The sequence below is a fragment of the Primulina tabacum genome, chromosome 10 (assembly GCF_025594145.1).
Source record: "Primulina tabacum isolate GXHZ01 chromosome 10, ASM2559414v2, whole genome shotgun sequence".
Taxonomy (NCBI): Eukaryota; Viridiplantae; Streptophyta; class Magnoliopsida; order Lamiales; family Gesneriaceae; genus Primulina; species Primulina tabacum.
The window spans coordinates 4,489,475-4,513,966 of NC_134559.1; the positions used below are offsets into that span (position 1 = coordinate 4,489,475).

The 24,492-nt window shown below is 34.0% G+C and overlaps 3 protein-coding genes across 5 annotated transcripts; 2 read left to right on the forward strand and 1 right to left on the reverse strand.

Annotated features, from left to right (window-relative positions):
* The first annotated feature begins 1,511 nt into the window (after positions 1-1,511).
* Positions 1,512-4,486, forward strand: LOC142505326 (purple acid phosphatase 2-like). Its single transcript, XM_075618268.1, has 8 exons — positions 1,512-1,827; positions 2,059-2,262; positions 2,369-2,480; positions 2,895-3,124; positions 3,226-3,364; positions 3,517-3,737; positions 3,838-3,959; positions 4,062-4,486. The coding sequence occupies exons 1-8, from the start codon at positions 1,645-1,647 to the stop codon at positions 4,258-4,260; spliced, it is 1,410 nt and encodes a 469-aa protein (XP_075474383.1). The 5' UTR covers positions 1,512-1,644; the 3' UTR covers positions 4,261-4,486.
* A 481-nt stretch (positions 4,487-4,967) lies between these two features.
* On the reverse strand, positions 4,968-12,073 carry LOC142505325 (uncharacterized). Of its 3 annotated transcripts, none has more exons than XM_075618267.1 (18): positions 11,897-12,073; positions 11,709-11,769; positions 11,436-11,472; positions 11,217-11,347; positions 11,021-11,062; positions 10,853-10,928; positions 10,380-10,513; positions 9,692-9,831; positions 8,772-8,822; positions 8,453-8,535; positions 8,314-8,368; positions 7,618-7,732; positions 6,861-7,353; positions 6,572-6,785; positions 6,340-6,410; positions 5,996-6,164; positions 5,789-5,918; positions 4,968-5,684 (listed from the first exon to the last, which is right to left on the reverse strand). In XM_075618267.1, exons 1-18 carry the CDS (start codon positions 11,996-11,998, stop codon positions 4,981-4,983), a joined length of 2,808 nt encoding a protein of 935 aa, XP_075474382.1. In that variant the 5' UTR covers positions 11,999-12,073; the 3' UTR covers positions 4,968-4,980. The 3 variants fall into 3 exon arrangements, with proteins under 3 accessions (XP_075474382.1, XP_075474381.1, XP_075474380.1); XM_075618266.1 differs by having other exon boundaries at positions 11,021-11,104; XM_075618265.1 differs by having other exon boundaries at positions 11,021-11,116.
* A 7,022-nt stretch (positions 12,074-19,095) lies between these two features.
* LOC142504752 (BEL1-like homeodomain protein 7) lies at positions 19,096-24,207 on the forward strand. Its single transcript, XM_075617544.1, has 5 exons — positions 19,096-19,828; positions 20,605-21,565; positions 22,020-22,399; positions 22,792-22,852; positions 23,335-24,207. Exons 2-5 carry the CDS (start codon positions 20,612-20,614, stop codon positions 23,989-23,991), a joined length of 2,052 nt encoding a protein of 683 aa, XP_075473659.1. The 5' UTR covers positions 19,096-19,828; positions 20,605-20,611; the 3' UTR covers positions 23,992-24,207.
* The last annotated feature ends 285 nt before the right edge of the window (positions 24,208-24,492 follow it).

Consider the following 24,492-nt stretch of genomic DNA (forward strand, 5'->3'; position numbering starts at 1 on the left):
TTTACAAGAAAAATATTATTTTTTGACATAGAAATATTATTTTTTTATGAGTGATCCAAATAGAAGATTCGTCTTACAAAATTGACTCATGAAACCGTCTCACGAGAGTTTTGTGATATTTTAATGGGGACCTACTCCTTGTCTTGAAATCCAATGCCTGGAGATTTATCACACTATATGCATGACGTGAATTTCCCCATCTAGCATAGAAAACTCGGGATAAGGATAAGGATATGTGCTACAATTCAACGCAAGATAATTTGAATAATAATTTACGTGGAATTTTTTTAATTATAACTTTATCTAAATAACTAGAAAAAGTAATTATATCTTCGTAAATCGATCGATGACAGACGAAAGCAACAAAAAAAAATCTAAGATGTTCTCATACAGAGAAACCAGTATTAATTAAATATATAATACGAGAGCTGATAAGGTATTACATAATTTATTAATGAGTCCGATGATTAAGTAATTAAATCAATAAAAGGAATTAATATTGAACTATATATTTGCAGTAACCATGCGTTTCGTTCAAATTTTTTAATTTTTCGGAAAGTCCTATAGAACTTCTAGTTCGCGACAAACGGCATATTCTAGTCCTTACCGTTGATTTTTTTCGCAACCGGGTAATATTTTTTAATCTAGACGATCATGATATTATCTGGAAATTCGATCCTAGGTAGAGGTAGGATAACCAAGATTTGGCCAATTTAATGTGAAACTTGGAGTATTTTATTTTTTAATTTTGATCACTTAATTTTATTTGAAATATACTTGATGATGTCATTTTTTAAAAAAAAATAGTTGCAATACTTGTATGATAAATCATGTATCGTCGAATTTTAGTCATTCCATGTTACGGGGATAATACGCCACTCTAGGGTCAAAAGACCTGATAGGTACCTAACCAGTTGCATTTCTAATCACGATCTCAAATGTTACTCTATCTATGAAATCAAATACGTATAATTATATTTAGGGAAAGCTACAATTTTGATTATATATACAATTTTGGTATTTTATATTATCGAATTTCATTTTCTGACATATATATTTAATTTCTTAACAATTTATAATTCTTTTTCCCACACGATGATGTAGCACCAAAGTAATATTTACATGATGTCAACATGTGTAGTGTCACGTTAATATTCAGAATGATTGAAATCACCAAAAATTGAAAAATACTCGATTAAAACTAAATATGTCGCCAAAATCGCAAAACGTGCATCAATCATATGTGACCAAAATTGTAAATTTCCTTATAATTTTACATGATATTCAAGATTATTTCCAATTATTTAATGATGATTACAATATAGAGAGAATCGAATTATACCAAAAGTCGTGGTTTTAAAAAACCCGTCTCCCGCGAATAACAAAGTCAACGTACGCATTTGGGGAGATAATTCGTATAAACTCGTGAATATTCCCCGTTAATTCAGATTACCATTCATCAGGACCGCATGAATTTCGAGTCAACTTCTTCCCACACCTGTATAAAATGTAAACACACACAGTGATCCCCCATTAATTCTGTGTGTGAATCTGTGAAAAGCATTTGCAGCTTTTGTTGAAGAGAGGGAGAGGAAGCAAGCTAGAGGTGCGCAGGTTTCGGTTCTTGGTGCACACGATAACGGGATGGGTTGTGCGCCGGGGACGACGAAGATTGTGCTGGCCTTTCTGGGTGTTGTTGTGAACGCTGCGGTTCTGTGTAATGGAGGATCGACCAGTGGGTTTGTGCGGAAAGTGGAGAAAACAATCGATATGCCTCTTGACAGTGATGTCTTCCGAGAGCCGCCCGGTTATAATGCACCCCAGCAGGTTTCCTTTTGCCACCATTTTTGCCGTCCTTCCAAGCTTTTTTATTTTCTATTTATGACGACTCCTTAGTCTTTATATTTATTCTTTTTTTTTAAATTGGTTTTGTAATCTAAGCTGAAGCCAGTGATCCCCTTTTGGAATTCACTAGATAGGTGCAATTTAAAATACATTATATATTATATATATGCATGTGTGTGTGTGTGGTGTGTGTATTGATTATTGTGTTTGAAGGTACATATAACACAAGGGGATCATGAGGGAAAAGGAGTGATTATATCATGGGTTACAATGGATGAGGCTGGTTCAAGCACAGTTTGGTATTGGCCCGAAAACAATGAGCAGCACAAGAACAAGGCTAAAGGAAGTACGACCAAGTACAAATTTTACAATTATACCTCTGGTTATATTCATCATTGCGTTATCAAGAAATTGGAGGTGAATTAACTTATTGTTTCTTTAATACTGTTTGAGTTGCAGTAGTGTTATATCTAGCTGTGGAGGAATATAGTAAAATGATGTATTCACTTTTTTTTGTGGACAGTATGACACCAAATACTACTATGAGCTTGGAGTTGATCCGGTTACGAGGAGGTTTTGGTTTGTTACGCCACCGGAAGTTGGCCCCGATGTGCCGTACACTTTTGGACTTATTGGTATGACATTCTTTCTGGCTTGTATAAATAGTTGGTTGAATAGATCAAATGAAGTTCTATATCAAATGGGTAGTTGGGGGAAAAGTTTGAGATATTCATGTAGTATAGTTTGATGAATTGCATTCCGCTCTCCTTGTGAAATTTTAAAAAGATAATTTTTTTTGTATTCTCACGAATGAAGCACAAACACACTGCCTACAGAATTTAACGGTCACGAGCCTATCCTGACATTCTGAGAACTTTCAGAGGTGAAATAAGAAGCCTGTTCTGTTCCACCCCACCCTCTTGTTTTGGAAAAAAAAAAGGTCACCATGAAATTCTGTGTGTTCTTACAAAAGCATCGAAATCTCCAAAGTACATTCTTCTATTGTTGCAAGTTATCCGGATTCAATTACTGGGTTTGGTTCATTGCAGGTGATCTTGGCCAGAGTTATGACTCCAACATTACTCTTACACATTATGAGAATAACCCGCAGAAGGGACAGACTGTATTGTTCGTTGGGGATTTGTCTTATGCTGACAACTACCCTTTTCACGATAATGTGAGATGGGATACGTGGGGACGATTTGTTGAGAGAAGTGTTGCTTATCAACCTTGGATTTGGACCGCGGGAAATCACGAGATTGATTTCGCTCCTGATATTGTAAGTTTGCTTTCATTAGTTTATAACACTTGAAAATACTCGGTTTTCAAAAACAAAAACAAAAAACTAAAAATTTAATGGAATTTGATATGTTTTTGCAGGGCGAGACGAAGCCCTTCAAGCCTTATACTCGTCGGTACCATGTTCCTTACAAGGCATCTACTAGTACAGCTCCCTTTTGGTATTCTATCAAGAGGGCTTCAGCATACATCATCGTTTTGTCCTCGTATTCTGCATACGGTAAGAATATAGGATAACTGATGAGTACTCATTCAGTATAGAAAATGACGTGATATGAACATGGAAATTGAAAAAAGAATTATCCTAGCTCTAATTTTATCTGATTCGTGATATAATGCATCATATGTTGTTTTTTTTTTGCCCTTTTTGAGGAAAATATACTCCTCAGTATAAATGGCTGGAAGCAGAGCTACCAAAAGTAAACAGGAGTGAGACACCATGGCTGATTGTTATGATGCACTCTCCATGGTATAACAGCTATAACTACCATTTCTTGGAAGGGGAATCCATGAGAGTCATGTATGAGGCATGGTTTGTTAATTACAAAGTGGACGTGGTTTTTGCTGGTCATGTTCATGCATACGAACGATCAGTATGCAAATTTTCCTTATTATTATCATCTTTTCTGGAATTATTCTCTCATTTTCAACAGCGTTGATGCTTATTAGCAAGTTCTTATCTTGTATTTGCAGGAACGTGTTTCTAACATTGCATACAATGTTGTAAACGGGTTGTGCACACCCGTGCACGATTTGTCTGCCCCTGTGTACATAACCATCGGAGATGGAGGGAATCTTGAAGGCTTGGCCACAAAGTAAGACCACCAGTTTACTAAGATTCAATCCTACATGCTTTAATTTACATTCAAGACCAAACGAATGAAAAGGCTAACATATTTTTTATGTTTATATTTCAGCATGACAGAGCCACAGCCTAAGTACTCAGCTTTTAGGGAGGCGAGCTTTGGCCACGCCACTTTCGATATCAAGAACAGAACCCATGCTTACTACAGTTGGCACAGGAATCAGGACGGATATGCCGTACAAGCTGATTCCATGTGGTTTTCCAATAGATACTGGCATCCTGTCAGCGACTCTACCAGCTCAGAATCTTGATTCAAGTTCTTTCTTTAAAATCACATCTTCGCCATTTTTATGTTTTCATTAGCCCAAAGGTGGAGCCATTGGCTCTCATGATATAGGAATTATATTCAGGTCACGTTTAAATAAGAAAAAAGTCATCTCTTGAATCTCAGGCTTTCTGGTGGCTTTCCACACAAAGATGTGTACTCTCGATTCTTCCAATTGGAGAAGTAATACGATGGTTTAGTGTTTGTTTGCATCTGCAGTAAATCTTTTACATGTGTACGCAAATTAAAGACATTGGATAGGTTGAAGTCGTTTGTCTTTATATGAGAACGTGTTCTGGGAGAAGAGATTTGGTTTATTTATGTATTCCCTTATTTACTCCGAACGTGAATAAAGGGAACATACGTTATGAAATTACATGATGAAATACTCAATAAAATACATTTTATGAAGAAAAAAAAAGTCGAGCTCCATTTTAAAATGCATGCCGGAGATCTGATAGTATTCAAGTCCAACGTATAAAAAATACTTGTACGAGCAGACAACTTAATTAAGGCTAATACACTCTAACATTATCCCAACTCCACATCTAAGAATTTGGGAATCAACTTACAGGCCATGAGCCTGGCTAGTCGGCCACCAACATAAACAAAAATAAGGAAAATTTATAACTTAAGCTAAGTTATAATTCTTAATTATCCATGAAACATAGCCTCCTTTAATTGAACTTAAGAGCCTGTAACGAAATCATGATTCAAACCACCTTTTAAGTCTCTTAGAGCCTTGCTTCTTGTCATCACTTCGAAGAGAATCGTTCTGTGTGAATTTGGATCGGTACTGTTCAATCAACAAGTCAAGTTTATCAACCATGTCCTTCCCCACTGCATTGTTCTTTTGGCCCTTTTTTCTGTTCCTTGGATTGATGCCCTCTTTTGATTGTTCAAACTGGCCTTTGAAAGCCCATCCTTTTCTATGTTTGCCTGCGGGTTCAACATGTTCTTGCTTAATGCTCGGCGTATTATCCTTCTGTAATGGATCTGTCCCACCGTGTTTCCCTCCGTTCTGCTGGTTTTGAACCTTCTCTTTTGACTGTTTCAACTTTTTCTTCGATGAGGGATGAAGCACCGTGCTGCTTTGAGATTTTTCCTCGGTCAAACTGAAACTGCTTTCATTATTGGGGTTTGCTCCACGAAATCTGTTTTCCGATTTCCCTTTTTTATTGACAAATGTCTTTGCTGATGCATCATCATCTCTGATTTTCCGCTTCCTCGGCCTCATGTTTGTAGGGGAATGCTCTGAGCTTGTTACACGAACTTTTTGCTGCAAATCCTCTGTGCTGTTGTTGAGAGAAGCCTGCTGCTGATATTGAATCTTTTCTTTACGAAGCTTCAATTTCTGGACATCGTCTATAGCAAACTCCACAATTGGGCGTCGTTCAGGACCAAATGTGCCTGCAATTAATTAAGCACACTGTAGCACATTCTGGTTGAAAATTTGTGATCTTCCAATACAGAAGAGAAAAGAAGGTTTATCACAAGCTCAGAAAACACCTTACCAGGATTGTTATTAAGAACTCTCAGGGCCACGAGTGCGTGTTGATGCTCTGTGAACTCTATGAAAGCAACTCCTCTTCGACCACTTTTTTCTCCATTCTCTACTTTTTTTTTGTCTTCCAAAAGCTTTATCTGCGAGTGCGACCTGGTCAAAAATACATCTGAATAGCAAAAAAGAAACAAATATAGGTTTAAGAAACCTATCTGACCTGCTGAATTGAGGGTTTTTGCTTTTTGGCACGAGAGGCAACTGCACTTATAAAAAGTTGTTTTAAATCTTTTTCTTTCATTGTGGTAGGCACATTGTAGACAATTAGCCTTGTCCTCGACACGCGAAAGTTTGGGGAACGAAGCTTGGTCATCTTTTTCTCATACAAGCTGCGATATAAATCAGAATCAGAACAAAATGAATAGCAAAGAGAAAATGGAGTTTCTATCAACACGTGGCGAAAACTGTGGTTGATAACACTGAGGCGTCATTTCTGCGCTTAATCTTTAGATATTAATTCTTCCATGTATTAAATAATTATTCTAAAATATATAAAATATTTACTTCTGGCGCTTTGACATATCTTTCTCTGAAACTCCTTCAGCAGCAGGTGTCCCTTTCATGATTAGGCCCTCCTGTTAAATAAAAGTACACCAAACACAATTGATTGTTTTTTTAGCAACAAAACACAATTGATGTCGAAGTAGCTGTATATGAAAAAACACATGAAAAAACATTAGAACTATCTCCTAAACAGAAAATTTGAATTTTTTTTTGAAAAAAACTTCAAATCAACCTTTGCCAGGTAAAGATTTCGGTGGTCATGATCTTCTTTTTTGGCCTTCTCCAATGCCTTATTATCAGCTGTTTTCTTGTCCAAAGCCTTCAGGACAGTTAGCTTTCTACCTTTTAAGAAGATACCAAGACCAGATTCAGCACTGGCTGCCAAAAATGCTGCATTGAAAGCATCGTTTGTCCTAAACTTGAGAAAACCAGTTCCCCGGGGTCGCCTGCAGAAACACAGCAGAAGTCGACAAAGTGAGTAAAACATGCAAAACTTCTTTCAGACAAAGCCATGTTCTTACTTGGTGACTTGATGAAAAACTGGTATAAAAGACTGCACTTCACCAAATGCAGAAAAACGTTGCCTCACTTCTTCGGTGTCAACATCAAAAGGAAGATTGGTAATGAAAATGGTCCTCTGCAACTCATCATCTCCTTCAACTGATTTTGCGTTTACTAGTTTAGATCTTGTAGAGTCCAATGTTGGTTTTGCTGATGCATCAGAATATTTGTTTTCTACCTCAACTGATTCATCATCGTTTTTCCCGTTTAATTGTCCTTGGTGTTCCTCATCTCCAAAAACATTTCTAGAAGATGATGACGTGAGGTTATTCATAACTTTTCTAGCAATCTCCGCCTCTTCCTCAAAATCAACTTCACTTTCACTGTCATTTTCCTCAGACACATCCAGAGCAACATCACCATTATCAGCTTCTTGTGATTTTTCCACCACCTCCACATCGTTATCCGCTGACTCACTATCAATATCAGCTTCTCCATCATTTTCATTCTTCCCTGTCAAATCAAAACTTGTATTATGTAAAAAAATTTTGTACAGAATCTTAAAAGCACGAATTAAGAATTGCCAGGAAATTAGAATCAGAAAATATCAAGAACGTTTTGTCATTATTCTTTACAAAATTCCAGGTGAATCTATCAAACAAAATGCAAGATACAATAAATGGACTAAGCTACAGGAATTTTGCATGCTTATTATAAAAATAAATAAATAAATAGCGGCAGATAGAATAGGTTAACTACAGGGAGAAAGATAATTACCATCTTCTACAGCAGTAACAGAATTGCTAACCGAGGTATAGACTTTTTTCGAGACAGCCCAGTCAACCGCAATTGTCCTTTTCCCAAATTTTTTCCCGTTGAACTTCTGGATAGCCTGCATAAGCATGTATGCCAAGAATGATAATATCATTTAACTAAGAAAGGTCGAGAAATGTTTGAAGATGCCGGAATTTTTAAAAACATTAGCTATGAATCCATATTTGCGCAAGAATTGAAGCGCTACAATCTGAAGAAAAACTACTAAGATGCATACAATGCAGGATTTGGTTTAGGGCTTTAGGTCATGTACTTTTTTTCCTCAGTAATAAAATATACATGATATAAATGAGAATTAAGCAAGTGCTTTTATACTGATCTCACATTAAGACTCGGAGAAATATCACGCACATAAAAAATGGTTCACCGCACAACTGCCAAACGAATTATCTCATATACAACTTACAAGTCCTACTTCAAGGTGCACTAAACACAAAATTAAGCAACTGGGAATTCTTACAAATGTCTTTATCTGTCCCCTAATTTTCTAATTCTTCCCTAAGGGAATATAATTAAAGTACATGGTATTGGAAAGTCTGAGAATCAACTTCCTGGGTTGATAGTTGTATTGACCACATTGGGGGACAACTTATAGCAAGATCCTCTTGATGGTCATTAGTCAGGGAGAAATTCACATACATTTTCCGCTTCTTGTTTTGATGTGAATTTAACAAATGCAAATCCTTTAGATGACCTGCAAAAGCACGAGAATAAAATATCTACATGGAGAATGGAAAACAGTGCATTAAGTGCATGCTTCATGAATTAGAAGGATTACCCCATCTCAGAATTTTGAGGGACAAAAACATCCCAGACAAATCCTTCAGCAGCAAACATATCTTTAACCTCGGTCTGTGTGGCCTGCATTTTTTCTTCGTATTCAATAAGTATTGCATGAACGAATAATTCAAGGAAGAGCACACTGCGGGGAAGTTCCTTTTAAGTAGATGACTCGTCGGGAAGGTGCTGTTCAGTATGATTTACAGAGATCTTTCAAGCATTTAGCACCTAAAAACATATGGCGTCCACAATTTTCCAAGGTACATTGACTAGTTATCAAATTTAACTTCAAAAAACTAGAGAGAGAAAAAAAGAACCTTGAAAGGGAGATTCCTGACAATAAGTTTCCATTTTTGGGTTTTAGAGCCCTGATCAACATTAAAAAAGTTTATCACTGTAAGTTGATATCAATAACGAAAGTAATACATCATACATCAGAAACAATTTTTCATTGCTTGAAAGCTAAATTTTGTTGCTAATAACCAAAAAGGGTACTTGCTATTTACATTGAAGAATATACCACCAATTTATCTACTTAAGTATTCATATGACAACATTATGTAGATACCATGCCAGAAACTGAAGCAATTAGAGATACTGAATCGACCAAAGTGATTTTTAAATTAGAATTTACTATCAGAACATGGTTTCGAAGCTGGGCATGTTTGCATAATTGCATTATGCAATCCGCCATCATCATGCTTCCTCATCACAAATATATTATATTTACCCAATTTTGAATTAAACCAATATTAACTAGAAACCATTGACTGAAACTCAATGCAACAGGCGGCGCATTGGCGCATCAGCTTCATGTACAATTTTTGCATCATGTTTGAAAAACTAAAATAATTGCGGCATGCTCTACCACTGAGAAAAATAGCCCATCGTGTGAACCTCCCACTGGAGTCCCATTAAGCTAAAAACCGAGAGAAACCCCATACCTCTCTTTCCTTTCCGTGTGATAAACTTACCTTCACAGTCATCGTAGCGACACAGTAGAACTTTACCATTTCTATAAAACTTTGCACCACAGACTTTCAAGATTTAAGTTCAAAATGTGTATTAACAGTTAAAGTAAAGTTTGCGCAGGAGAAAGAAGTGTGATAAAAATTTGGTAATACTTATCATATAAGTTTGACCACACTTGCTAGCACAAGAGGCTAAAATAAGAAGTGATATTAAATCTTACAAGTACTATAACATTATAAAAAAAACAAAAGATAATAATCTTTACCTCTCCACCAAGCTGCCGTGCCCAGACAGATTTTCCATGTATCTCTTTTTGGTGCAGTGCTGCAACACACGCACAAGCTGATTTCACACTGGTAAACAGTACTGATGAAGCATTCATTCTACACCCTTCTTGAGCCAGCCCTGCAAGATATGAGTCATATGACATATTTCAGGCATATAGGCATCCACTAAAAATACATTTTCTTGAGACAAATAGATTGGTGCAGTAATATGAGCGCATGAAGGAGGAACTGTGTATCGAAGTACTTAACATCAAAGTATGCAACTGTAAGAAACTATCAATATGAATACTGAAAATAAACATGTAAGCATAAATGCAAAACATTCAAGTACTCCAAGCACGACTAATGCAAACTGGTAGAAAATGCCCAAGTAGACAGCAAAAGGATGAAAAAATTTCCAGAAATGCTAATGTTTTCCAGGTAGGTAACACTGAGGAAATAAAAATGTAGCAAAATGATTTTCATCAACGTACAATGGAGATGGATTCTTGGAACATTTGGGTGATATTTTATGCAGAATGCCGGAAAAAAGGCAAATATGTTCTGACACATGTTTCATGTTAGCAAATAGAGACAGAGATAACGTATTGGAACAATTTATCCATCAGCATTCAAATAATTGATTCTGTTGCTAGATTGAGCAAAATTTGAAATAAATGCCTTTACCATGCTGGTCAAGTTCTTCCTCTGGAAGAGGGTAAATGACAGACGATACTGTTCCAAAACCCCTAGCTCGCCGATGAACTTCGTCGGCCATGTTATTGTCAAGAAGACCACCAAATACAACTGTCTTAGCAACCCTGTTTATAATGGTTACAATTTATTACCAAGTCAAAAACTAAGGGGGGGAATAAAAGGCAAACTATATTTCAATTTATAAAACCAATGGTAACAAATTCAACAATAAAATTCTTCTGTTGTCCAATTTTTCCACGTTAAACTTTATCAAATGAAGGATGGAAACCCAAACTCCTCCCTAGATAGTCCGTCCTACCAAACAATCCCTCAAATAATTTATGTCTACCAACTTATTGTGTATTTTGTACAACGCTTACATATAATTGCTTGTCCTAGATTGCCCACCCAAAAGAATAAGTACACGATAACAAGATTCATAAATAAAATATGTTGAACAATACCGTTGTTTTTCAGAATTATGTCCATCGGGTGGACCATTTGATACAGCGTTTCCTTCTCCTTTTACCGTTAATTTGCCTGATTAGTTACAATTCAAGACATCACAAAAATTGATTAAAAAAGAAATATAATAATCTTAGCATCCACAAATCAGCAATCTCGTGGTTAACCTTTTGCTTGGAGATTTGAAGGCTGTCCAAGCTTGTCTGTCTCTGCAGTCAAAATATCCTTATCATTCTTCGTCTGGACAGCATCTTCAAGATGAACTATGGATTGGAAAGTTTTAAAAGCAAAAGCTTTACAGTTACATATGTTATTTCGGATAAGGTTTTTCGTACAAATAGAGAAGGTTGCATAGATATAGACCTTGATTTTCTTTTGGTCGGCGTTTCTCGAGGGAAGCTCGATGCATAGCTTGTTTGACGACAATCTTTCTACCTCCAACGATCGAGTTATTTTTCAGTTCAATTGCACGGCTAGCATCTTCAACGACAGCACTATATTACCATTAAATTCAAATATCACCACTTGCATTAGCTCGTTTTACATGCAGAGACTAATTTTTTTAAAAACAATATGACTCACAATTGTACATAGCCAAAGCCTCGGTGTTCCTTAGACCCTGACAAACAAACGAAAAACAAAGAAAAGCACAAAAATTTGAATTGGGTCATCAAAAGACAAACAGTTGAAGAAAATGATCATTGCTCGACTTCGAATTCACTGACTTCGTCAGATATCACATGCTTATAATGCGTTCTAGGAGATTTAACAGAAAGATAACATCAACTAATATGCCAAAAAAATGAAGTCTATGAATCGCCAGTTTGCTATAATTGCGTAAGGCAGTAAGCATACCCTTCTCCGTCACCATGAAGCACCTTCTGATAGGTCCAATCTCACCGAATGTTTCTTCCAGCTAAAACCAATACGAGAACAAACTCAAACAATTAGAGATAAGCATTCAGTCAAGATATACGCTAGTAATTTGTAACACGCGGCGCGCGCATACACACGCAAACAGAGAGACAAAAATGGAAGTGTGCCTGAGCGCTGGTAAGCGAAAAAGGTAAATTCGCGACGAATACTGTGGATGGAGAGTGCTGGCTATCGCCGCCGCCGCCGTTCATTGTCTTCCTCTTTCCCATGTCTCCGGTTCTGAGTTAACGGGTTTTGATGGCGCCTGGGAAGGTGATTTACCGATACTTTCGATTTAGGCCGGAGTTTTATAAAAGGGTTTCTCAGTATATATCTGTCCGGTCTACGTAATGGGCCTCAGGCCCACTAGTTGAGCCCATAAATTTAATTAGCGATTGGTTATTTTTTACATATTATTTTTGGTGAAAGTAATTTTTTTTCTTTCTATTTTTGTCCTATTGAAAATAAATTTACGTTTTTTGTTATATAATTTGTATGTTTTCTTTAATGTTAATGACGCATTTGTATTTTTATTCCTGTTACTTGCATGTTTTTTTTTGTCTGTTAATGATAAATTTGTATTTTTATTCATGTAACTTGATTTTTTTTTCATTTTGGTAAAAAAAAAATGATTAAAAATGAATAAAAAAAACATGCAAGTTACATTATTAAAAAAATGCAAATTCACAATTAACATGAAAAAAATGTGAAAATTGTGAAAATCTCAAGACCAAAAGTGAAATTTCTCCTATTTAACATAAGTTGATCTCATATCCAAACACGAAAAAAAAAAAAAGGTGTGATAATGATTCGGTTACCCGCTCGAATCGAAGTTAAATCAAAAATTCAGGTTCAAGCGAAAACTGAACCATTAATTCGTTTGATTTTAGTTTTTTGAATTTTTTTAGCTCGATTGACCGAACCGAAAACAAATTTTATTTTATTTTTAAAATCACTTTTTAGTTTTTAAATCATTTTTGTTATTTATTTTTATTTATTTATTAATACAAAATGTAAATATGAACTGGAAATCCAAAAGTATTTTGGTTTTTAACCGAACTGAACCATTAAATTTGGTTTGTTTTCGGTTTGAATTTCGAGTGAATCGAAAAATTCGGTTGACAGTCTCTTTGGATTGAAAGAGCTCCTCTAGATAAAACCCAAGCCTTTATTAAAAAAATCAATCAATTATTATATATAGAAATATAACGTACCCAATTTTTCAATATTATATAAAAAAAACATTTTAAAATATCAATAAACTCTTTAAAATATTTTGAGTCGAGATTGATAAAACCACAATTATAGTAACATGAATTTAATCATTTTTTGCGAGTTTTGACAAATAAAAAATGAGTAAGTCAAATCTTTATATGTGAGACGAGTCAATCCCATCGATATTCAATTACAAATGTAATCTACATATATTTAGAACATATGATAATATAATGCATTAACCTTAGTGGGAGCTCACCACAATTACAATACAAATGTCAACGTCATGGCTTACATCACGCAGTATTTATTAGAGAAAACAATCGGGTCATGATTGACGAAAAAAAATATTTAAAAATATATTTCCTTAAATTAAGACAAATGTATAGTTAAAATTTTAAAAATTGTTATTAATATATGTTTCAATGCCATGGAATGTCCTTGCTTGACTGGTGTAGTGCTACATGATGTGGCGGATTTAATAGACGGAGTCGCCAATTTAAACGAGTGAAATAGTAGCGAGGTGGTTGGCTTTACAAAAATCATTTTGCTCATTATCATTTATCATAATTAAAAAAGAAAAAATATTTGTTTGGTCGTGCACGTTTGTCTGTTTGTGATTATAGTTTTTTATGTTATCAATTATATTTCGATTTTTAGTAATTTTAGTATTTTTTTATTTGGAGTATTGATGTGACATTATACATATCAACAATGTATTGGTATCATATCTAGGGGTGAGAAAAAATACCGAATTTTCGGTATACCGAGATTACCGTACCGAAAAAATGCCGAATTTACTGAATTTTCGGTATGCCGAAAATTTCGGTACGGTACGGTAACAATACCGAATTTTTCGGTACGATAATGGTATGCGATTTGAAAATTTCGGTATATACCGGAATTCCGAAAAAATATACAAAATTTTTAAAATCTATAATAATTAAAACAATAAATTTAAAATGTAAGGTTTTTTTCGGTATAAAACAGTATATACCGATACTGTACCGAAATTTCGGTATACCGTACAATTTCGATATAATCGGTATGCTAATTATATGTACCGAAAATTTCGGTATGGTATCGGTATGGATTTTCTTATATCGTAATTTTCGATACGATATATGGTATAGAATTTTCGATACATTACGGTACGGTATATCACCCTTAATCATATCGACATCATATTTGAAAATTGACTAAATTTACACACACAAAAAATTTAATAACAGATTGACAACATAAAATATCAAAATTATAAACAACTTTAAACAATATTACAAATCAAGAAATTTAAATATTTTATAAATAAAGGTTTGAATTGTTATTTTGTCATAAATTACAATTATTGATATTTAAAAAAAAATTTAAAATTTCATCTCACACATTCATTTATAATAATTCTACCTAAAATATTTTAAAAAAATCCCAGTATAATAATCTGATAATGACATTGACGGATTCAACAATCTGAGATGATAGTGTTGTTTATTTCTACTCGCCGGCCGTGTGGTCGTCATGATTGCATCATTGTGTTACCTAATTATTTGTAAATGGTTCTTGTGACATTTAAAATTCGAAGTTGTTGTGAGTCTTAAAAATTATGACGTCATAAATGTGATATATTTAATATTGACCAAACAAATACTTCAATTTTTGGTATAGGAAGAAGAGAATAATTTTCATTTCTTTGCCAAATCATCGTATGAAATAGGTTGGAATTTGTATAGGGTGTCATTCGAGATTTGTGATGGAAATTATATATACAAACAAATATTATTTATGTGTATATTGAGATGAATCGTTTCATTTTTGTATACTTTTGTTGAATCAAATACAGTCATATAATTATTTTTGATTATCAATTTTAGTTATTTTATCAAAAAGTGCGTTATTAAAAGTTTGATATTATCGTTAAAATTTTATAATTATAGACTCAAAAAAACTTTGAAAGCATGCAAATGTGTTTATCAATATAATTATAAAAATAATTAACAATGATAGAATTTATTTAATTACATAATTTTGTTAAAAATAGTTAAAATTAATTGTTAAAATATAGTCACATTATTATAATTGATCCAACAAAAAGCTACACGACTAAAAAATAATAATTATTTTAAATAATTTAAATAAAATATTCATCTTATTAATAATAAGTTAGATGTTCAAGAATTTCGAAAGACTATTAAATTGATAAAAATATTATTATTTATTTATAAAATAATAATAATTTTTTATTAAACATTATAATCATTACCATTCTTTTAGATTCTGTACTTTTTTGGAATCCCCATGCTCTGTCTTGCTCTTCCTTTCTGTTCCTTCCTCTGCCGGGTTAATTATAACACTGGCAGGCTTTTTCTTATTTACATTTCGACCCATAGTTATTTCAATTATTGCCAACATACCCTCTTATATTTGTTTAATTGCACACAGAAGTACAAAATAACATTCGAAGATAATATATCTTCGTAGATATAGCACGGGGAGATAAAAGTTTATGAGCCATTTCTCATTAATTTGACAAATGTTAGTAAAACATATATCTTTCAATCCAAAATTTTTGTTTTTACTTTTTTAAAATAATAATACGATTTCGGTGTGTATACACTATGCCTCTTGAAAAACATGTCCCATTTACTGAAATATATCAAATAAATAATCATTTGTCATTAACCGGGTATATTGAACAAATAATTGCAAGGTCACCTACAACAAAATAAAAGACATCATTGTTCTTCTACATGTATTGGTAACCCTCCTACTAATATAATAATATGTAAACCAAATCATACTTGTCAAATAAAGTGTACTTCACAAATTATGTGTGAAAAATTCGTCTAATAAAATGTTAGTATGAAATTGTCTGCACAATATTTCGATTTGCGAGCGTGTTATATGCAAAGATGCATCAATTTGTGTAAAAATGATAAAAATCTAACTTCTAAAAACACAACGATTATGGACATTGAATTTGACCGTTCGTTATAGTCTTATAAACAAATACAACGCCAAAATAAAAGAAAATACAATAAAAATTGATGAAATAAACTCTCAACGTGATTGTGTATCAATAAATCAGTAGAAAATCACAAAGACCATGAAAAATATAACAAAATAGTGCTAGAATATATACGAGATGCTAAAATATGACTGAAAAAGCTTGACCAAATATATGAGAATTTTGCAGGGAGCTGCCTGTAGTTTTTGCGATGTGTGTTGTGTCTTCCCTCTTGCTTTGGCTAATCATGTTCTTCTGAATGCTTAGCAGTTCTCTCCACTTTTCCATGATTCACGATCTTCTCCTCTTTTCTCCCACGATCTTCTCCCCTTTCCACGATCTTCTTAACTTATATGAATAAATTTGAATCGATGAGAATCTATCTGTCACATCTGATGTGCTTCCATAATTTAATTAACCTTTCATAATTAAATTGAGCTTTCATAATTATATATTTTAGTCCAAACAGAAATCAAACACATGATCATAAATCAAACATTCACATAATGCACACGAACCTGAAAATCATATCATTAGATTGTATTATTTTGAACATTATCATTTGATATTATTGCTTATTAATCATTTTACCCTTTTGATAGAACAATACGACAAATTGATGCCAAGACCATCAAAATTCGGCAAGTTTTTTTTGGTGTTTAGGCAAATAGAATTGTTTCGTAATATGCCATCCCCTCTTGTTCGTGCAAAAAGTCGAGGCCATTGCCCTAAAAACTCGTGGGCAAAAACGTCACTACACCAGTTCTGAATAATGGCCAATCCAAGCACGGATTTTGCATAACGTGCCAAATCTCATTTAAGTTCTAGCTTATTGACAAATAGATGATGGCATCCACTGTCTCTCTTTTTCTTCGTCTCATTATTAGTTTTGTTAATGGGATTTAGTTAGTAAAATATTTGTTCTTACTACTATATAATATCTTAAATATTTATATAAGATCGTCTTCCAATATACATACTAAATACAAAATTATAATCTTGTGTCTATAACACCAAACACGACTTTAATATTATCTTAAATCTTGATATGCCACGTGGGTACAGTGTAAAATCAATCCATATGTAGTGATAACATTAAACCAAACAATATACACTTTATTACATCGTCTTATTTAATTTTATTTGATTTCATTTTTTTGTCACTCGTATTGATTTCTCTTCGTCTCTTACTATGTACCAAACGATGCCTAATGTTAGTTACTTTCATACATGAATGAAGCAAACACGACAAAAACTTGTGTAAGACGGTCTCACGGGTCGTATTTTGTGAGACAGATCTCTTATTTGAGTCATCTATGAAAAAATATTACTTTTTATGTTAAGATTATTATATTTTATTGTAAATATCGATAAAATTGACCCGTTTCATAGATAAAGATTCGTGAGACCGTCTAATAAAAAAACATACTCAGCAAACACATGTATGCGTTTGAATAAACAAACCGAATTGTAGATAATGTTTTTGTGGCTATTGGCTTGCACAGTTCCATTATAAAGCTAATAATTATCCCAACAACCAATAAAAAAATCACAACGAGGCAAGTTTGAATTTTTGTATTGGAACTTTTATAATACTCTGGTACCATACAATATGATACACGTCTCACACACACATATATTATATAGATAGAAAAGAAAATTTGAAATAATAGATTTAAAATTCATGAAAATACATTTAATTTTTGCGAATTTTAAATTCAATCTATGATTGATTTTATATGCATCAGATCAAATATATATTTTTTCACTAAAACTCTTATTAATCGTCTTAGGATTCAATTTTTTCACTGTAGGTATGGATCTGATCAACTAATCTCATGTATATGGGTCCGTGAAATCTTATCCATGATGTTATTGTTCGAAATTCATATTTTTAATCTATTTCTCAAATAAAATTATTTAATTAATTGAAACGGAGTAAAAATACCATTCATTACAGGCAAACTTAGGGGGTGTTAGCCGCGATATTTTTCTTCGAGTCGAACTGATTTCTTGGGTTTTAGATTTTAGGTTTCGGTGTTCACCTCGATAAATTACAAAAGCCAAAGTTATGGGGTAATCTACAAATACACAAACCAAAAGGGGGACTCTGATAATCCCCACAATTAAGTCTGCAACTAACGTACAAAGTATACTTCTCCAATTTGCCCACGTGATAACCGATAACCAAATAAAATAAAAATTATTAAACAAACTTGTAAAGATAAATTTTCTTAGTGAGTCATTTTTATGAGACGATTTCACGAATCTTTATCTGTGAGACGGATCAATCTTATCAATATTCACAATAAAAAGTAATACTTTTAGAATAAGAAATAATTTTTTTAATTGATGATCCAAATAAGAGATCTGTATCACAAAATACGGCTCGTGAGACCGTCTCACACAAATTTTTGTCATTTTCTTATATATCGAATTACCATTTATCATGCTTGAAAGTAATCATATATTGCATAATGTTATGCTATTATATTCAGTGCTTAAAATAATTTTAAATTAAATTATAAAAATAATTCATTTTCCATTTATTTATTTTCTCGAAGAACATAATTTATTTTTTAGTGAGTAATCCCAGTGATTTACCAAGACATCCAGAAGACTAGAAGTAAAGTTATTATCATAGTGATCTGTCTTATATAGTTTGTATATTGTGATTTAACTTATTAGTTTGATTTGCAGGTTACAACATTAATTCAAGAATTTATCTAGTATGTATTGGATTAAAACAACCTACTGATGTTTGATGTTAGATATCTCACATCTGTTGGATTAAATATTTGAAAGCTATACATGTAACCTAGATTTTTGGGAAAACGTTAAGCCCAAATCCACCATTTCAACAATGTAAAAAGAGTGCAGTTTTTAAAGAAAAATATTAAATTAAATTAGTATAAATTTACATATACCGACAGCATTTTGCAAAATATTTCTAAAACGTGGGACACCCTCTGTTGGTGCACCCTACCTAGTAAAAATACAAATCACAAAAGATAAAAGATTTCCCACCCAATTATAATATTCCATCCAAATAAAATAAAATAAAAACTAACAAAAAACAAATGGGGAAAAAAAAAGAAAAAAAAAAAGAGAATAAAAAAAGCATCAAATTGTGAGAATATTTACAGCAGCTCAGACCATTCCCCCATGCTTGAATGTGAGAGAGAAGAAAGAAGGTTTAAGGAAGGGTTTAGGTCCACCAACTGGTTGTTAGAGATTGAAACTCCATAACCAAACATCATCAACACCACCAAAGAGTTTAACCAACAACAATAACAACAGCTAAGAAATATATTCTTTTATTATCGTCCATATATATTCTTCCTTTCTATAAACCAAAACAAACCAAATAAAATGGAGGGATGAAGGATTTTAGATGCTTGTGAGTTGTGAAGAAAAAAGTTGCGATTTTTATCTCTTTGGGTTTCAAGAATTAATGGGTAGACTCCTTTTAGGGGCTTAATTTCATGTAGATTTGTGTAGCTAGAGGAGTTGAAAACAGAGAGAAGAACCCACGCATGTGTGCGTGTGTGTGTGTGAATTTCACACGTGGGAATACGTAGAAAGATTGGTGTTTTTGAGGTTATTAAGGTAGCGGAGTTTGAAGGGATGTTGATAGTGTCCCTGCAGTCTGCTTTTCTTACATGATGTTAAATATAATAATTATAGTACATAAACAAAGAGGAAAGAAAAAGGGGTTGTTTTGTTTTCTTTCTTGATAGTGTTGGGATCTTGGGATTGTGTTTCTGGAAGATTTTTTTTTAAGCGGATCGGAGGGGCTTGTGTTCCCAACAAGCCACACAAGTCATACTAGTTTTTCCAGGTTTGTGTATTAAAAATATTTGACTTTTTAATCTATTTTATGCTGTAATCTAAGCTGGGGAAAAGAAGCAAATTTCTTGAAAGTCTCCTCATGGTTTTTGGATTAGATGATGTTGATGTTATGATATTTTTACATGCTGCTGTCTCTACTGAATTATTGATAATTTTTAATTCCTTTTCTCGATGGATTTATGGAGTTTTTCTTTCTTTTTTTTTTTAACTTTTAATTTTTTGGGTCCTTTTCATTTATGTTTCTCTTGTTTAAAACTCTTAATTTCATTTGAATTTTGTTTTTAATTTGGAAAATCCTACCTATCTTTTGCGGGTTTTGGGAATGAAGCTAGAACTTTAGTTTGAAATGGTCAAATTAGCTGATTTTGAAATTTCTTCATCATTTTTCGGTTGATGCTTTATGATCAATGAGTATGTTGGTCATTGATTTGTTTCTCTGTATTAAACAAAAGTGAATGCTGTTTGTGTGTGTATTATCTGAATGATTCTTGACAGTGACGCTAATTTTTTTTTACAAAAGCTGCTGATTGCATCCTTCTTTTAGTTGTCCATTAAAAGGCGTATGATCAGATTACCATCAAATTGGTAAATCTATGGGTAGAACTTGCGCATGTATTATTATTATAATTTGTGAAGAACTTTATTCTCTGCGGTTACAACCACAAAATTGCTTACAAAATATATCAAAATGTTAAAATCCTATCAATCTGTTTATAATTTTCTTGAGAATTCGACTCCCTCTGATTATCTTCGGAAATTTCTAAGGTGGGAGATGTTAGCCAAGAAGGAAATTCTTGAAACAAAATTCATGGCTGCATATTTTCCAACATCAAACAGTCAAACCGATGCTGCAACGATGCTCTATTCAAGGGATACTTTGCCTGGTTCTTATTCAGAAACACCAGTTATTCCCGGAAACACGATGATGTATATGGATTTCTCGCCTTCCTCAGCCCCGTTTTCCGATGCACTTACTGGGAATTCTCAAAGGCAAAGCACCTGTTTTGGAATTCAACTTGCTGGCAATTCTGAGCCCGGCTCATCTCAACAGGAAATAATGCTAAATTTTGGAGGTTCTCGAATTGTAGAACATGATTTAAGCTCGTGGAAAGATGGTAGAAACGAGATGCTAATGATGCACCCCATAAATGGTGCTCCCAGTGTTCTTCAAGGTCAAGGATTATCCCTCAGTCTCGGTACACATATACCCTCAGGAATGCAGATATCACCGATCCCGTATCAGAATGATTCTTCCAGTTTCTCTCCGTTCTTGGGTCCGAACCCAACGATCTCTAATGATGAGAGAGGTGGGAACCAGTCTTTCGAAGAAGATGACAATTCACGAACTAGGCAATTGAGTTATAATGAATATATGCTTTCTTGTATTCAAGGAACCAGTGCTGATGCAATAAAAACCGATTCATATGGCATGTCGAGTATGTCACAAGCCATTCCTGGCTCAAAATACCTGAAAGCTGCACAACAACTGCTTGATGAAGTTGTTAATGTCAAAAAAGCTATTAAGGAACAAAATTCCAAGAAAGAGCTAGTAAAGGACTCAAAAGAAGCTGATGGGGGCTTGGAAGATGGTGTTTCAGATCCTTCTCAAGCAGGGGTATCTTCAGTTCCACCTGAGTCAAGCAGCAACTCCACCAATGAACTTCCAGCTGCTGAGAAGCAGGATTTGCAGAATAAATTGACAAAGCTTTTGGCAATGTTGGACGAGGTGATGTTGAGTTTTCGTGGTGTTGTATTAAGTTTTTCTTTTTATCTGAAAGTCTTTATGAGATAACTTTCAAGTATGATAAATTATATCCATTCTGTTCAGTAAATTAGAGATGCTTCATTGTTATCTTTATATTTCCATACCAAAATCAACAGAAGGTTTAGGTAAATAATGCACATAGAACACAAATATTTGATAATGTCAATGAAATATTCCTCGATGAAGTAATATGTATTTGATTGACGTGTTGTCTTATCATTCTTTTGTTTCTGCAAAAATTTGAATTCATGATGCCAGAAAGTTCATTTCTGATATGGGGAACTATTTTATAGAAAACTGCTTACTGTAGAAGTTTATGCATATGAAAATGGTTTGCTATATATATTGCAATTGTCATATGGGTTGCATAATTCCTCTGTCATGGTTGTTTCTTATTCAATTCATATCATTTCAGGTTGACAGGCGATACAAGCAGTATTACCATCAGATGAAGATAGTGGTCTCTTCCTTTGATGTGATAGCTGGATCTGGGGCAGCTAAACCGTACACAGCACTTGCCCTCCTCACAATTTCTCGCCATTTTCGCTGCTTGCGTGATGCTATAAATGGCCAGATTCAAGTAGCACGAAAAAACCTTGGTGAGCAAGATGATTCTTCAAATGGCAAAGGGATCGTTATATCTCGCCTACGTTACGTGGACAAGCAACTCAGACAACAGAGAGCCCTTCAGCAGCTCGGAATGATGCCACAGCATGTGTGGAGGCCACAACGGGGACTTCCTGAAACATCTGTTTCAATCTTGCGTGCTTGGCTTTTCGAGCACTTCCTCCATCCGTAAGTTGTATATAATATGCTTAGTAGCCGTCTCTCGTTGTGTGAGCCACTTTGTAACTATTAAAATGTGAGGTGCTTGATTTGATCTACCTTGCAAATGATTTGAGTTGCACTGATACTTATAATTAATAACAAAGTCAACTTCACTTATTAGAGAGCAGTAGCTGGTGGTTGGTATCGATTGACTCCGTATTAATAAAAAGTGACACTTGTACTGCTGATCAATTCAAAAGATTTGAATCGCATTGTTGCTAACTGGAATAGCTTTTAGTATAGTAATTAGTACTTGTTTCCAAACATTTTCTTTTCTCTATACACTCTCTCAATCTCACCTATGTGAGTCGTCTGTGATATTCTGCTATTTAACATGTTACTTTGGTTTTGTTCTCCAGATATCCAAAAGATTCTGACAAGATAATGCTAGCGAGGCAAACTGGACTAACAAGAAGTCAGGTAGACATGTTTTCCATTAAACACAAATCATTATTTCCAACTTAATGTGGGAAAAATTTCTAACTTTTATGAGCTGTTTTTCACCTAGCACAACCATTTAGTCCATTTCTGACGTTTTAGTGGATTATATAAAGATTGAAATTTTATGGCTTGGTTAGACTTTGCACTTCAATGTTTCTTTTTTGGCTCAATTATGGCTCCATCGTCCCCTGGTATCTGTTTACCAGTATTTTTCATCTGTTTCTTGGTTGCCGTCTGCCTTAACGGCCCTTCTCGGACGGTTTTTATAAAAAAAATTGTGTAGTAAGGATGGAAGATGGGACAAACAGAACAGTCGTATCTTGAAATGTATAAGAACTTGAATTCTTTTAATTTTCGGAATATGTAAATTTTTAGACTACCTTCAAACATTCAAAATTTTGTTCCTTGGATATAATGTGCTTTCTGTATAGCATTTCTTGATCTGCAATTGGCTGCATCAGGTCTCAAACTGGTTCATAAATGCTCGAGTCCGGCTTTGGAAGCCCATGGTTGAAGAAATGTACAAAGAAGAGACTGGTGACACGGAAGTTGACTCTAATTCTTCATCAGAAACCACACCAAGAACCGTAAAAACCAATGGCAAAACATCTCGGGATAAAGGAGAAGATTTTCGGCAAACCTCTGTTTCCTCTAGCCAGCACCTTGCCTCGAATTCCATTCCCTTGCTTGACATAGAAATGATGGAACCAGACAACAATCCCACTTTCCAACCTCCAAGCAAGTACTGTACAAGAAAATCAGGAGACAGGCAGAGGCAGATTGACGAAACTACTCTTTTTCATGATTCTATGGGACATTCAAATTATGGCGCCGACCGATTTATTGAAGCTGCATACCATATTTCGGAATTCGAAAGATTTGGCAATGCAAATGGAAAGATTTCACTCACACTAGGATTGCAGCAGAGCGCAGGTGGTAACATTCCAATTTGTAATGAAAGTCGCAACGGTTTTGTTAATGTGAGAGGATCTGATGCATACAATGCATCAGATTTGGCTATGGAGACTGAGACTGCAGAATTCGATTGTTTGGATTCTGAAAACCGGCAGCAACGGTTCGTCCCTCCTACCCGTCTTTTACATGACTTCGTCGCATGAACCAGTGAAAATGAGCGACAAGAGATGGTGAAAGGAGATGAAGTTTGAAATCTGTATTGGAGGTAAAGGGGAGTTTAGTTTCTTCCATTCGAAATATGAATGTATATTATAGAAAACAATTGTGAAGAATTGTATGTTTTGTATAATATGGGAGTTAGCATACTGTAATTTTCTTGTATTATTGAAGAATAAGTGAATTGCCTCATTCCACGTTAATATTTTTTTAAAAAATTTATTCAATGTCATCATTGTTCACATCCTCAATATTATTTTGATATTCTTGATTATATCTGAAAGGACTGTAACTCATAAACTTACAGAAAATATTTAAAAATGTACATATCAGAATTTGGTTTGTGCTAAGATGTTGTCAACAACATATCACAACACAGCTGCAGAAATTAATTGTTAATAAACATGTATAATTGTAATAAATAATCAAATACCAGAACTGAATCATGCACAAGTAGGAATACTTGTGATATGTCTCATGTCAAAAAG